The sequence below is a fragment of the Thamnophis sirtalis genome, unplaced genomic scaffold (assembly GCF_051295495.1).
Source record: "Thamnophis sirtalis isolate CommonGarterSnake01/CBP01778 unplaced genomic scaffold, rThaSir2_p1.2 scaffold_2, whole genome shotgun sequence".
In the NCBI taxonomy this organism is placed as follows: Eukaryota; Metazoa; Chordata; class Lepidosauria; order Squamata; family Natricidae; genus Thamnophis; species Thamnophis sirtalis.
In genome coordinates, this window is record NW_028261382.1 from 38,404,480 (window position 1) to 38,419,282 (window position 14,803).

At 50.0% G+C, this 14,803-nt stretch overlaps 1 protein-coding gene and 1 long non-coding RNA gene across 2 annotated transcripts in view; one reads left to right on the forward strand and one right to left on the reverse strand.

The window, feature by feature from the left end:
- Positions 1-4,707, reverse strand: part of FIBCD1 (fibrinogen C domain containing 1) — a 42,252-nt gene extending 37,545 nt beyond the window's left edge. Inside the window, exon 1 of the mRNA XM_087704943.1 lies at positions 4,034-4,707. Within this exon, the coding sequence (XP_087561069.1) occupies positions 4,034-4,105 (72 nt within the window). The 5' untranslated portion in view covers positions 4,106-4,707. The remainder of the gene's footprint in view (positions 1-4,033) is intronic.
- Positions 1-14,803, forward strand: part of LOC148048622 (uncharacterized) — an 87,401-nt gene that overhangs the window by 49,896 nt on the left and 22,702 nt on the right. The window contains exon 3 of the long non-coding RNA XR_015695498.1: positions 13,171-13,276. This is a non-coding gene — a long non-coding RNA (uncharacterized LOC148048622). The remainder of the gene's footprint in view (positions 1-13,170; positions 13,277-14,803) is intronic.

Below are 14,803 nucleotides of genomic sequence, written 5' to 3' on the forward strand. Positions count from 1 at the left end.
CTGGTGACCAAACTTTCTAAGATCTGGGTTATGGGTTCTGTGTGTGGAGAAGTATATCCAAGTATATCCAAGGTGGCATTTGGAAGAGGTAGATGAAGTTTTAAATGGCTTTTTCTCTCTGCCCCCAAGGAAAGAGGTCACAACTCCTTGGCACTCAAGAAAAGCAAAGGTTTCACACTCTGAACCTCTGTTCTGACCAAGGCTTCCCACGAGCATGAAGCCAACTCCTAGTCCCGACAAACACCCCTTATATTAATTTCCTGTGAATTCTGCTCATTCACCTCCAGCAAAGTCTCTCAAGGGAGGATTTACAGTCACAGACCTTATCTGGCTTGCAGAGCTGCCAGGCTCATATCTGCAAAAATTGGCCAGGAGCCTCAGAGAGTCAGGAACCAATGAAGTGAACTAATTGTCTCCTGCAAACTCCACTCCCCTTTCGCTCCTCTTTTATTTCCTCTGGGAGGGGCCATTCATCATCCACCTGTGGCCTTCCTCCCAAGTCAACCCCTGTTCTTTAGCTCTTCCCTTCGTCTGGCCACTCTGCGCATGCGCACACTGGGAACAGGCTCCAGCTGTTCTTCTGCCTCACTGATGTCTGACTCCGGAGGCAGCTGATAACTGTCAGACGGCCCTGGCCCCCCCTCTGCCTCTGACATAGAGCCCTCACCAGAGTCCAGGACTGGCCCAGCTTCCTCCCCAACCTCCTCACTCTGCGACTCTGCTGCCAGCTCCACTGTTCACCTTCGAGCCACAAAAACCTCTTTCTCCACCCTTGAGACTCTCCCCACATACATTCAAAAACCTCTGTCAAATAAGACTTCTGATTCGGTAGCACCATCAACTATTTTGCAAACATATAGTAAATTAAGGGTGCATTTTCTGTTTTTCCACCCCCTATACATAGAGAACCTCCTACATACAGGCCTTCCTAGACTTACAGCCATAGTTTCCATTGCAGAGCAAGCCTGTGGTTAAGTGAGTTACTCCCAGCTTTACAAAATTCCTCGCCACAGTTGCTTTTGAGCAAATCACTGGAGCTGCTAAGTTAGTGACATGATGGTTGTTAAGTGAATCTGACTCCCCCGTTGGCTTTCTTGGTCAGGAGGTCACAAAAAGTCGATCCCCTGATGGGGGACATCACAACTGTCCTAAGTACATGCCAGTTGCCAAGCGTCTGAATTTTGATGATGTGACCACAGGAATGCTGTGATGGTTGTGTGAACAACGGTTGTAGGTCACTTTTTCCGGCTCTGTTGCGACTTTGAATGGCCACGAAACAAATGGTTGTAAGTTGAGGACTGCCTGACCTGGGGCGTATCTATGCCTTCTGGAAATTTCCCCCGTCTCTTGAATTGATTGCACCCTAAACTCAACCCAGAGTTTGCACAACGCTGTAAACCAGGTTGCATGGTTTTATTCTACTCCTGCGGGGAGTTCCTCTCGTTCCAATAAATGCCAGCTCCTGCGCTCTCAAGTGCCCGTGCCGTCTTCTGAAACCTTTGAATCCCACCATCCTTTTCTACAGCCGTAAAACGTAGCTTGATTAGCATCGTTAGCAGTGGGCAACAAAGGGCGTAGGCCGAGGCTGAAAAGGTTCTTGGCCAAGTGAGCCTGGACTTCTGGATGTCTATATTTCACTTCAGCGCCACCTGCCACGAGTTGGCACATGTTTGCATTTCTCTGGCTGGGATTTATTGTCTCAGCTTCACGAGGGAAGGCAAGCGGGATCTCGACTAAGAACCTGCCCTTCGCTGGTGGACGGCTGTGCGCGGAGGCAGCTTTGACTGCGTGGCATAAGATCCGTGGCATGCGCGTGTCGGGTTCCCCTCGTCTCCCTTCGTGGGCTGCCGGACCATTCAGTCACCTGCTATTTTGCAACCTGTGCCCAGAGCCAGATCTTAGGGTGAGGATTCCTTTCTTACAAAGAAAAAGCAGAGACACATCTTCGGCAGCTGCTTGTTCTGCCAAAGGCCCTGTGCACACATGTGCCCGGGTGCACCCAGAGGAAGCCAGGAGTGATCCCAGCCCTTTAAGGACTGAACTGCTCCAAGGGATCTGTCCGGCTTGAACCCTGCAGGTGGTTGGGCCTTGTGCAAACGATCCAGAGGGAGGCATCGTTCTGCACTGCAAGGTGCCAGTTTGGTCCAGTGGTGAACACACCAGGCTGGAAAGCAGGAGACAGGGAGTTCTAGTCCCGCCTTAGGCATAAAAACCATCTGGGTGACTTTATACCAACCACCGGGAGACGGTGAGTTCTAGTCCTGCCTTAGACAGGGAAGTCAGCTGGGTTACTTTGGGCCAATCACCAGGAGAAGGAGAGTTCTAGTTCCACCTTAGCCATGAAAGCCAGTTGGGTGACTATGGGCCAATCACCAGGAGACAGTGAGTTCTAGTCCTGTGTTCCGCATGAAAGATGGCTGGGTGACTTTGTACCAATCACCAGGAGACGGTGAGTTCTAGTCCCTCCTTAGCCATGAAAGCCAGCTGGGTGACTTTGGGCCAGTCCCCCTGTCTCAGCCAAACCCACCTCACAGGGTTGTTGTTTGAGGGGAAAATAGGAGGAGGAAGGAGCACTGGATACGTCGGCCACCTCGAGTTGTTGGTAAAAACAATAAAGGAGGGATACCAATGAATAGGAAAACATAAATAAAAGGATAGACGCGCTTTTCAAAGAGACGTGGGGGGGGGGAAAGATGGGGCAAAGGAGGGCCCTGAGCTTTCCCCCTTTTTTCTTCCTCTTCCTGAGCCAGGAAAAAAATATATCCGAGATGACATTCTGTCTGTAAACAAATAAACTAAATAATTCAAGGCACATTTGCCAACCGTCAGCCACACGCAGGTTCCCAGCTGGTCCCTTGGGGGGGGGGAGGGCAAAGAAGTCATCCAGAGGCTGGGCGCCAGCCAACCCAGGTCCCCTCTTCCCAAAGGATGGAGAAGGAATCGGAGAGGGCCAAAGGACGGCTCCCATTTATATGGTATCCCCCCCCCCCTCTTTTGTTATTAATTTTTTTAATAAATAGCTCCAGGTGGCAAAGGCATCCGAGGCGCCTCCCTTCCTCCTCCTGTCTTCCCCACCGCAACCCCCCCCCCTGTGAATTGGATTCGGCTGAGAGAGGGGGGGGCACTGACTCCAAGCCCCTCAGCCGGCTTTCGTGCCTAAGGTGGGACTAGAACTCACCGTCACCTAGAGATTGGCAGAAAGTAACCCAGCTGGCCTTCATGCCTAAGGAGGGACTAGAATTCATTATCACCCAGCGATTGACCCAGAGTCACCCAGATGGTTTATTTCCTGGATAAGGCAGTACTAGAACTCCCGCTTTCTTGCCTGGTGCCTTCTAAGCTCTTAGAGCCAACTGGCTGCCTATCCAATTTTCTCCTCTGCTTTCCGCAGCCTTCCTTTTGCAAGCGCACACCTGTTTCCACAATGTGGGGGGGGGGCTGTGCAACTGCCTCCCCCCCCACTCACAAATCCCCAGCTCTTCCTCTTCTCCGATGGAGTGCAGGAGGCTGAGGAAACCTCCCAAACGCCTGACTAGGGTTTTTTTGGGGGAGGGGGGTGTTATTTTTAATTGCCCCCCCTCTTCCCCACCGCCACCCCATGGCAGGAGGGCTTCAACAGGAGGCTGAAAAGTTTCGGGGTCTCCTTCCTTGCTTGAAAGGAACACCTGCGGTGGTGGTGGTGGGGTGTCCCAGCCTTGTCCTTTCGAGATCGCCTCTCCGGCTTCGGGTCTCCCAGGTCGAGAAGGCTCGTCCTTGCAAACCTGACCTCCCCCACCCCTCTTAACATCTCCCCACCACCACCAAACGGACAGCCCCACACACCCAGGTGGCCGCCTGTCAGGGGCAACTCATCCAGATGTTGAGAAACGCCACGGGGGTCCACCTTTGCAGCTGGGGCGCCTTTCCTGCGCCAACTCCCGCGCCTCCCCTTGATGGCTCGGCGCCCTCCTGCTTCCTCCCTTCTCTCCTCTCCCTGCTCATTCCCGAAATCCCTCCGTTCCACCCACCCTACCCGCACCCCAGAAATGCCTACCTGGGATTTCTCCTGAGGTCCGTCTTCCAGCTGCGCCGACCTCCCCACGTTTTTCCAGCGTTCGTTGACCATCTTTGGTCGGGGGTGGCGAGAGAAGGCGACGCTCCAGCAAGCGGGGTCTCCCTCCCTCTGCCCGGCTCCGAGGGGACCCTCCCCAAAAGCAGTACGAGGAGAATCAGGGCGCCCAGGAGTTCCTTAGTGGGGGAAGCGGCGGGGAAAGGCTGAATCCGCTCAAGCAGCTCCGAAGGCAACGTCCCCTTCTTGGCTTAGCAGCGCTCGTGAAAGCCGGCGGTCTCCGTCTTCCTCGCTCGCTGCCTGGAGATGGGGAGGGGGCAGCGGGGAGGGAGAGGGTCGCCCCGCTTTTTAAGAAGAAAGACGCAGGCTGGCCCTCGCCGCCGCGACGTCCGCGCCAGCCTCCACCTGACTTTGGGCTTTGCGCGGCGATGGGGATCCAGGGATTCGCCAAGCTGGTTGGGTTGGGTTGAGTTGGGCTGGCCCCACGTGTGAAATGCTTTTCCCCCGTCCCCGCCCGCAAAAAGGAGGACTCGTCCAGTCACCTTTAGTGGGTGTTCACGCGGACCAAGTGGAAGGAGCCAGCCTGGCGTGTGAAGGCATCTGCCGGTCTTGCTCGGGTTGACGGGTTGAGTGAAGGCAGGCGGGCGGATGGACAATCTTTGGAGAGGAGGTCCTCTTGCCAGGCTTTGGGTCTCCCGGCTGGAGGGAAAGTCAGATGGATTTTGGCTGCAGGCAGGGGAGGTGTGAAAGGAGGGGGGGGGTTATGCCTGGGCTGTATTAAGTGAACACTTCTCAGCCAACTAAATATGAGAGAGAGGGAGAGGGAGAGGGAGGGAGGGAGGGAGAGAGAGAGAGAGAGAGAGAGAGAGAGAGAGAGAGGGAGGGAGGGAGGGAGAGAGAGAGATATATTTCTGAAAGGAAATAAAAACAATTCTGTTCTTTTGCATAGCAGATCATCTTCTCCTCCTTCCACCCGATTCTTAGCACTATTGTTGAGTCCATTCCTTTCTACCTTCCTTTCTTTCATCCATCTTTCCTTCCTTCCTTCCACGTTTTTCCTCCTCCTTCTTCCCCCCAACTCTTGGCACTATTGTTGAGTGTCTTTCTTCCCTCCCTCCCTCCTTCCTTCCTTCCTGCCTTCCATCCTTTTCTTCCTCCTCCTTTTTCCCCCCAACTCTTGGCACTATTGTTGGGTGTTTTCCTTCCTTCCTTCCTTCCTTCCTTCCTTCCTTCCTTCCTTCCTTCCTTCCTTTTCCTCCTCCTCTTCAGTTCTTTCCTACTCCAATTCAATCCCAACTCAATAAAACTCAATTCAATGAAAGTTGGCCTCTTCCTGTACACCCCACAAGGGCAGGTTTTGTTGGTCAAGCTGAGCGCACGAACCGAACATGTCAACCCGGTAAGAGCGTGTGGGGTGGTGGTGTCATCCTGGCATTTCAAACATCTAACGTGGGATTTGCCCCAACAAGGATTCCTTACATTCCAGTTGCAGCCGGACAGGTTAGCCAAGGCTTGGCTTTGGGTAGCTTGTGAATGCTTGATGGAGTAAACCATAGCCAAAGAGCCAGCGCTGTCCGAAGACGTCTCCGTGGTCATGTGGCCGGTATGATTAAACGTTGAAGGGGCAGGGAAGGCTGTTCCCTTCCCACCAAAGGGAGCCCCTATTGTTCTACCTGCATTTTTTACGTGCTTTCAAACTGCTAGGTTGGCAGAAGCTGGGACAAGTCACGGGAGCTCACTCTGTGATGTGGCACTAGGGATTCGAACCGCCGAACTGCTGACCTTCCTGATTGACAAGCTCAGCATCTGAGCCACTGAGAAAAGGAGATAATTGCTGACAATCAACACCTGAGCTTTTGGGGAGGGGTCTTAAAAAAGCCAGCCTTAATGGTCTTCAGGTGTGAAGAGCTTATTTTTTCCTTCCAGGAGAACCTGGGGGAGTTTGAAGAGGCTGCTCCTTTCTGGGGGTTTCCTAGAATGTTCAGCTTTGACTCCCGGATTTGAGTGGCGTGGACCAGGGTTACAACACGGCTGTAAGTTAAGTGGGGAGAAAAGATCCTTTATTGATTTATTTGTAAAATTTATGGGCCACCCATCTTGCCACGGGGAGTTTTTTTCGCCTTAGTCCATCTCGAAGTGAATTTGTGGAGATTTTGTCATCTGGGGAAGGAAATGGGACAAGATATGGTTTTCTTCAAAGGAATACAGCAGTGGGAAAGGGAAAGAAAGAAAGAAACAGTGACAGAGTTGGAAGGTACCTTGGAGATCATCTAGTCCAACCCCCTGCTCACACAGGAGACCTGTACTATGGACTCGAACCGCCGAACTGCCAACCAAGGGTGTTGCTTGTGATGATTAATCCTTTCGTTTGGAGCCCTGGGGAGAGCCCTTGGAGAGAAGGATGGATGGATGGATGGATGGATGGAAATAGATGGATGGATGGATGGATGGATGGATGGATGGATGGATGGATGGATGGATGGATGGGTAGGTATGTAGGTAGGCAGGTAGGTAGGTAAGTGGACAGATGGATAAATAGATGGATAGATTGATAGATAGATGGGTAGGTGGATGAAGAGATGGACAGACAGACGGATGGACAGAAAGATTGATGGACGGACGGACAGAAATAGGGATAGATAGAGGAACAGATGCAGATGATGGGCCGATATAGACGATATATAGATGGACAGATGATGGATAGATAAAGAGCTATATATATATAAACAGCCACTCAACCAGCCCGTGTTCTGTGTTGATGCAGTCCACCTGAACAATGAAACAACCCGTCATTCTAAACTACGGAAGCTGACCGAGTTTTGAACCAGGCTGGCCTGTTGTGTGAACGTGGCTGCTCGGGTTTTAGCTGACCTGCTGGGCAGCCTTGTAGGCTCCTTAGCCGTTCCCCCCCCCCCAATTCCTCCCTAACCAAAGCATCATTTCCTGACTCCCATCCTCCCTCCGGGCTAAACTAAGCTGAACGAGAGATCTGACCACGATGGTTGGTCCCAACTTGAACGGTGGGCTGAACTGGGTTTGATCACGGCTATTCTAGGGTTTCTGGAACCAGGGGGATTTGAGAAGGGTGAGGACAAATGCAATGGCCGGATCCTAGCCCTTGGCTGTCTCTGAGCCTCAGTAGTCTTCTGTGAAATGGGTGGATAAAATATTTCGCTTTGAGCTGGTTTGGCTGCTCCCCAAAAAGTTTTTCGGGGGTTTCCGTCCTGGATTGAATTGGTGATAACTCATAACTTCTCCTCCCCCCCCCCAACATCTCTTTTTTTGATTTCTTACTTTGATGACGAGGCCTGAGGGCGCCTCTAAAACTGCGCCAAGCGGTTGCTGAATCTGTCAGCCTGCATAAATCATGTCCATATGCAGATCGGCTCTGATTTTGCATAATTGATTCAGGTGGTTGAGGAGCTCTTTTGCATAATTTCTTTTGCTGATGTGGCCGTGGGGAAGATGAAGAGGGAGCCCTCCTCCCCCTTTAACTGCCGATATGGATTAATGCTCTCTGGGTGCCCGGCAAAACTCTCTTGCATTTTTTATGGCCATAAGGACTAGAAACTTGACACACAGCTGAATTTTTAAAGGGGAGATCCAGGGGAAATGGATCATTGGTGCCAGGTTTCCCCCCCCAACATCACTCCTGCAGAAATGCAAAAAAGCCCCAATCTTGTCTTTGCCTCTGTGTGTGCGTTTTTGTCTGTGTGTGTGTGTGTGTGTTTGTGTGAATGATTGAGCGTCTCATACTTGTCGGTTAATGTTCCTTCCCAACAATTAATCCAAAGAAGATGCGCTTCTGTAAGAAACTCTGCAGCAAACTGGCAATTGTTGTTGGGTTTTTAATTGCTATACCCCAAAACCAGCTGCCGGTCCCTCTTAAGTAGCATTCTCAACTTTCCCCATCTCCAACTTAACCCCTTTTAAGCCTCTGTCTTGTTTTCTGCCCCGATTCTGTGTGTCTGTGTGTACCTGGAGCCTGGATGAATTCCTGCAGCCTTCTTGGCAAGAGTTTCAGACGTGCCGTGTCCTTCTTTGCCTACTTCTCAGACTGAGACAAGGGACCGGTCAAAATCACCCAGCTGGCGTTGTGCCCGAGAGAAGAATAAAGCTGGCTTTGGGTCTGCTTGTGAGAGCCGTACCCTCTGCTGTCCGAGGCAGGATAGTCGGCTTCGCCAAAACATGCAAGCCGTACATTATATTCGTTAACTTACTTTGAAACACAGGAAATCGGGAAACAGTTCAAATGAATCTATGGATTTATGGCAAGCTTCTGCTCTACTGAACCTGAACCACCAACAGTCGAAGCCAATTGGCGGTAGATAAGGAATTCACGGTGGGCTGGGCTGAAATCCTTTGTGGACACAAAGGGACTCGAGGCTGATGATGCATTTGATCCCCCCCTCAGGCTCAGCCGGGCCATCTCCTACGCTTACATAGGGAGTCCTTGTCTTACGGCCACAGTTGAGCTCAGTTTTTCTGCTGCTAAGCGAGACTTTTGTTAAGTGCACTTTACCACATTTTACGATCTTTGCAGTTGTTACGTTAAGTGAACCTGGTTTCCCCACCGTTTGTCATAAGGTCACAAAACAGGATCCCGTTTTGTCAGGAAAATTAGCCAGTTGCCAACTGTCTGAATTTTTATTGTGGGGCCAAAGGGACGCTGTAAGTGTGAATAATGGTCATAAGTCCGTTTTTTCCCAGTGCTGTTGTGACTTTGAATGGTTGCTAAATGAACTGTTGTAAGTGAACACGGTGGCTAAGATGCTGAGCTTGTTGATCAGAAAAGTCAGCAATTCAGCGGTTCAAATCCCTCGTGCCGCGTAACGGAGTGAGCTCCCGTGACTTGTCCCAGCTTCTGCCAACCTAGCAGTTCGAAAGCATGTGAAAAATGCAAGTAGAAAAAATAGGGACCACCTTTGGTGGGAAGGGAACAGCCTTCCGTGAACCTTTGGCGTTAAGTCATGACCACATGACCATGGAGACGTCTTCGAACAGCGCTGGCTCTTCGGCTTTGAAACGGAGATGAGCACCATCGCCCCCTAGAGTCGGGAACAACTAGCATGTATGTGCGAGTGGAACCTTTACTTTTACCTTAAATTGAGGACTGTATATTAATTACAGAATGCAGAAGTTGGAAGGGACCTCGGAGGTCTTCTAGTCCAACCTCCTGCTCACCCAGGAAACCCTATTTCACTTCAGACAGACGGCTGTCCAGTCTCTTCCTAAAAGCCTGGTCAGAACCCCTTAATTTACACTTATATTTCATCTACATCCCTATTTCTCCCAATCTACAGCATGGCTTTTTGCCAGACCCCAGCCAAAATTAATTTTTGGCCCATCTGGCTTTGAAAACAACCCTCACAAGACCCTCTTTTTGGGCAATTTCTCCGTCTTTGAACCAAGTTTCAGGATGTTCCTTCAGCTGCAGGCAAGATGTGATTTAAGGGCTGGGGGGCGGGGGGGAAATAAAATAAACCTTCTGAGAAATCCCTGCTTTGCTACAATGAGAAAATTCAACTCTGCAGATAACGCTGGGTGAAACTTTTAACCTTTCAGATTTCTTTTTTTTTGGGGGGGGGGAAGGTGAGAAATGTTTAATCTTAGGAGTCAAAAAGGCAGGGGGGAAATTGTCCTCCAGCATGTCTTGCGCTCTTTAATTATACGGTTTTGCAGATTTGAGCCCCGGCTTCCAACACTCGTGTCGTCTCCGTTTGCTCCCCAGACACCGCCAGCCAATGAACGCGACGGAGGGTGTGCGTTTCCCCGTGTGCAATTTTCCTCCTTGTCTTGAATCTTTGCAATTCCTCCTGTTCTCTCCGTCGCAAGTTGCCAGCTGGGGATTCGACGTCTCCTGAGACGTTAAGAGGGATGGGGGGGGGGCAATTAAAATCTGGTCTCTCTGAGAAATTCTCTCCTAGCCCCCTCTCCTCCTCTTGCCTCCTGTTTATGGGCACAGGATGGGCATAGGGTGGGGGTTTTTTCTCCAGTATCTCCAGAGGAGAGACCAGATTTTTCTCCCCATTACCCTCCTTTTCTCGAGGTGTAGACGATCGCTTTAGAGGCGTTGGTATGATGGCTGTGGGGGGGGGGGGAGAAACCTCTCTGGTGAGAATGAAAAGAAGTGGGCGGAAAAGGCAGGGAAATCACAGACTTAATACAGAATAACACAATTGGAAGGGACCTTGGAGGTCTTCTAGTCCAACCCCCTGCCTAGGCAGGAAACCCCACACCAGAGAAATGGTCATCCAACATCTTCTTAAAAACTCCAGTGTTGGAGCACCCACAACTTCTGGAGGCAAGGAGTTCCACTGTCCTCACTGTCAGGAAATTCCTCCTTAATTCCAGGTTGCTTCTCTCCTTGATTGGTTTCCATCCATCGCTTCTTCTCCTGCCCTCGGGGGCCTTGGAGAACAGCTGGACTCTTCTGCCACCTTTTGTAAGGTGTCTCCCATCTGAAGGGGGAATCTCACTCCTCTCTTGGGCAGCTGTAAATGTGCTCCAGATATTCTAAAACCCTTTGATCTTTGTGGATTCTGAGAGCAGCTGGCCTGATGCAGACTTTCCAGAGTTATGGGCAGATTGGGATGCCTGACTCTGCATTCTCCAAACTTTGCAACATTTAGTCAAACACTGGGAAGAGGCTCCAGCTGCTCTTCTGCCTCCCTGAAGTCTGACTCTGAAGGCAGCTGTTACCTGGCCCATGTCTCTGGCCCCCTCTCTGCCTCCGACACAGAGCCCTCATCACCAGAGCCTCCCCCAGACTCCAGGACTGGCCCAGGTTCCTCCCCAACCTCCTCACTCTGTGACTCGGCCACCAACCCTGCTGGCTGCGGGTTCATTACAACATGGAGCTAAGGATCTTTTTGGCTGAGAAGCCCCAGTTGAGGCAGGCCTGACAGCTGGAGAGAGGATTGTCTCCTCCTCCCCGTCCCTCCGTTTCCTGCCTCCCTGACTGTCCGAGCTTCCCTCCCTGTAAACCCCCACAAGGGTCTCCTTGCCACGATCTCCCAGCGTTGAATGGGACAAGGAGAAGCCAGGGAGGCTGCAGGCAGCTGAAAGGAAGCCACACAATGAGTAGCAAGGCCCCCTCACATTTACAGGCCTTTTGGTCCCCCACTCAACGCGTGCACAGTTGCCACGCCCTTCGGGGGATGCCGCAGGTGTTTGTTGGGGTTTTTTGATCCCCTAAATTTCATTTCATTTTCCCGGAGGGAGAACCGAAGGAATCAAAGGGCATCGATTTCCTTCGCAAGGAGGCGTTTCAGCAAAACTCGATATTCGTCCGTTCTCCACTCTAGGAAGCGAACGTTCTCCACCCCGTCCGCAGGAAAATGGTTCCCCAGACAACTGGGCAGAGTGGTTAAAGCAGGCTGGGGAGACCTGCCAGATGTTGCAGAGTGATTTTCCTCTTTTTTTCTTTCTACCGTGAAGGTGGGGGTGGGGGGGAGGATGCTTAGTGGGAGGTTTCAGGTAGCCTGGCGTTGAATTACAGCGAGGTCTCTGAACTCCTCGCTTGCGGCTCCCAAATTGCACTGTAGGATTTTAACGGCCGATCGGTGGGTTTTGCACACTGCAATATTTTACGGAGGGTTGTTTTCCAACCAAAGAACAGATAAAAAGAAAAATCACAGCCTTGAGGGCTTGCATTTGGCTTTCGGTTTAACCTTTGCAAACATTCAGAGGGGGGAAAAAAAATCAGAAGTTCACTCCTAATTCTCCCAGGGACCTTACAATTAGGGCGGTGACGTTTGCGGGAAGAACACAAAAAAGACGAGATTCATGGCTAAAAAGGATTTATTGACCCTTGAATTGGCACGACCAAGAAACTCAGGGATCTAAATTCCCTCCCCAGCAGGATCTACATCTACATCTATCTATCTATCTATCTATCTATCTATCTATCTATCTATCTATCTATCTATCTATCTATCCATCCATCCATCCATCCATCCATCCATCCATCCATCCACCTACCACCTACCTACCTACCTATCTCCATACATCCATCTCTGTCTATATCTATCATCCTATCTATCTGCCTGCCTGTCTGCCTGCCTGCCTACCTGTCTATATCTATCTATCTGCCTATCCATCCATCCATCCATCCATCCATCCATCCATCCATCCAGTCCTCATCTTTAACAATTCATTTAGTGACCATTCAATGTTACAACAACATTTTCACACTTAACGACCATTGTAGCATCCCCAAGGTCATGTGATCAAAATTCGGAGGCTCCTATTTATGACGGTCGCAGTGTCTCAGGGTCTCCAGCTCCCTAATCATCTTAATTTCCCTTCTTTTCTCTTTCTTTCCAGTTCGACTTTAATTGACATTAGATCTTCCTGCAGTTAACATTTTCAATAAAATTATATTTTAGAAAACATTTAGAAATGGTCTCAGGTCAGCAAGTTTTTAAAACAGAGTCCAACGCCTGTGATATTCCATACACACACAAAAAGGTGAATTGTCTTCGGGGTGAAACATCCAACCACCTTCCAGTCTGGCAAAATACTTGCGGGATTCTCATGAGGATCTTCTTTCTGAGATTGCCTCCTCGCTTTTAGACCCCTGGAGATTTTCCTCCCAACGTCTCCCAGACTTTGATGGCGCTTTTCTCTCATTTTCTCAAGTTTGCTCAAATTTAATTATCCTGGCTAGGGCATGAATTTCTTTCTTCCTTCCTTCCTTCTTTCTTCTTTCTTCCTTTCTCAAGTTTGCTCAAATTTAATTATCCTTGCTAACCTTCTCACTGTCCAACTCTGCTGCCACAACAACGGCTGACAAGCATTAGGTGAGTTGAATTAGACTTTTTTTTTTCTTCAAAAAATTGACATTGCTCTGGAATTTTCTCCACGTTCCTTCTTATGAATCGCTTAAAATAATTTGCGTTTGCCAGCTGGTTTTACAAATGTCCTTCTTTAAAAAAGTATACAGTGTAAATGGTTTTTTATTCCCATTCTTCTTTTCTGCCCCATTTTCCCAAGTTGCAATTAATCAGTCCGGGAGAGTCTCGTAGGAAATTTAAAAGGTGGCTTTGTTAAAATAAAAATAAAAAAATAAACCAGGAAGGCAAAACTTGAAGCAATTGCAAACTTTTATTGTTTGACAGGATCTGATGGGCTTCAACCAAAGCTGTTTTCAGAAAATAAGCCCCCATCAAGGTCCCTGCTCACCTGAAAAAAGGAACATTGTGCTTCCTGGTAAACCACATTGGGGTAAGTTTGCTGTCTTGGGACTTGAGACTCCTAACCAAAAGTCTGCCTTTGCTACTGATGAAGCAGAGTTTGTTCATTGTGGCTGAGGGTAAAGGTTCCCCTCGCACATATGAGCTAGTCGTTCCCGACTCTAGGGGGCAGTGCTCATCTCCGTTTCAAAGCGGAAGAGCCAGCGCTGTCTGGAGACGTCTCCGTGGTCATGTGGCCAGTGTGACTCAACGCCGAAGGGGCACAGAGCGCTGCTCCCTTCCCACCACAGGTGGTGCCTATTTTTCTACTTGCATTTTTTACGGGCTTTCGAACTGCTAAGTTGGCAGAAGCCAGGACAAATAACGGGAGCTCACTCTGTTATGCAGTGTTAGGGATTCGAACCGCCAACCTTTCTGATCAACAAGCTCAGCATCTTAGCCACTGAGCCACCGCGTCCCTCTATTATTGCTGAAAGCAGAAGAACTCTAAACCATGATGAAGCCACTCAGAGCAGGGAATCCCAACCTTGGTCACTTTAAGTTGAGTGGACGTCAACTCCCAGAATTTTGCCTGGCTGAGGTATTCTGAAAGTTGAGGTCCACTGATCTTATATAGGTTAGTCCTTGGGTTATGAGCACAGTTGGGCCCAAAATCTTTGTTGCTAAGTGAGTTTTGCCCCAATTTCTGAATTTTCTGTGAAAAGCGATCATGTTGCCTTTCTCAGTGCTTCCGCGCCTAAGGTGGGACTAGACTAGAACTCACCATCTCCTGGTAATTGGCCCAAAGTCACCCAGCCAGCTGTCATGCCTAAGGCGGGACTAGAACTCACCATCTCTTAGCTATCATTTCTCTTAACTGTACTTGGAGGCCGTAAGAGCCGAGGTGGCGCAGTGGTTAGGGTGCAGTACTGCAGGCCACATCAGCTGACTGCTATCTGCAGTTCAGTGGTTCTAATCTCACCGGCTTAAAGGTTGTCTCAGCCTTCCATCCTTCCGAGGTGGGTGAAATGAGGACCCGGATTGTTGTTGGGGGCAATATGCTGACTCTGTAAACCGCTCAGAGAGGGCTGAAAGGCCTATGAAGCGCTATATAAGTCTAACTGCTATTGCTAATCCGGTTAAGCAGCTAAACTCCACGCTCTGGATGGGGTGTTGGTGATACCCGGTTGATTTGTGTTGTTCTCCCCCCCCTCCGCACAGGTTTTTAACCGCATGGGCTCCCTGAAGAAAGCCGCAATCAGGGCGGAGGGGAGCTCCCTGTTCTGCCTTCACTCCCGACAATAACATTTACCATTAAAGCCCCATTTATCTTGCCTTCACACAGCTCTGGGAGTCTAGTGGGGGAGTGATTCAGGAGCCTCCCCTGTCACACTCCACTGTTCGGCTCAATGAGTTAAGCGGCTGGATCTTTTCCAAGCTCCGCAACTCATTTTCCGCAGCCCAAGTGGGGAGCACACAGAGCGGCTTGACGTTTAATTTAACATCTAACATACCTTGACATAAACCCATAATGCAATTGCAGGAGGGGCTTTGTGGGGCAGGGGAGGGAGGGAGAGCT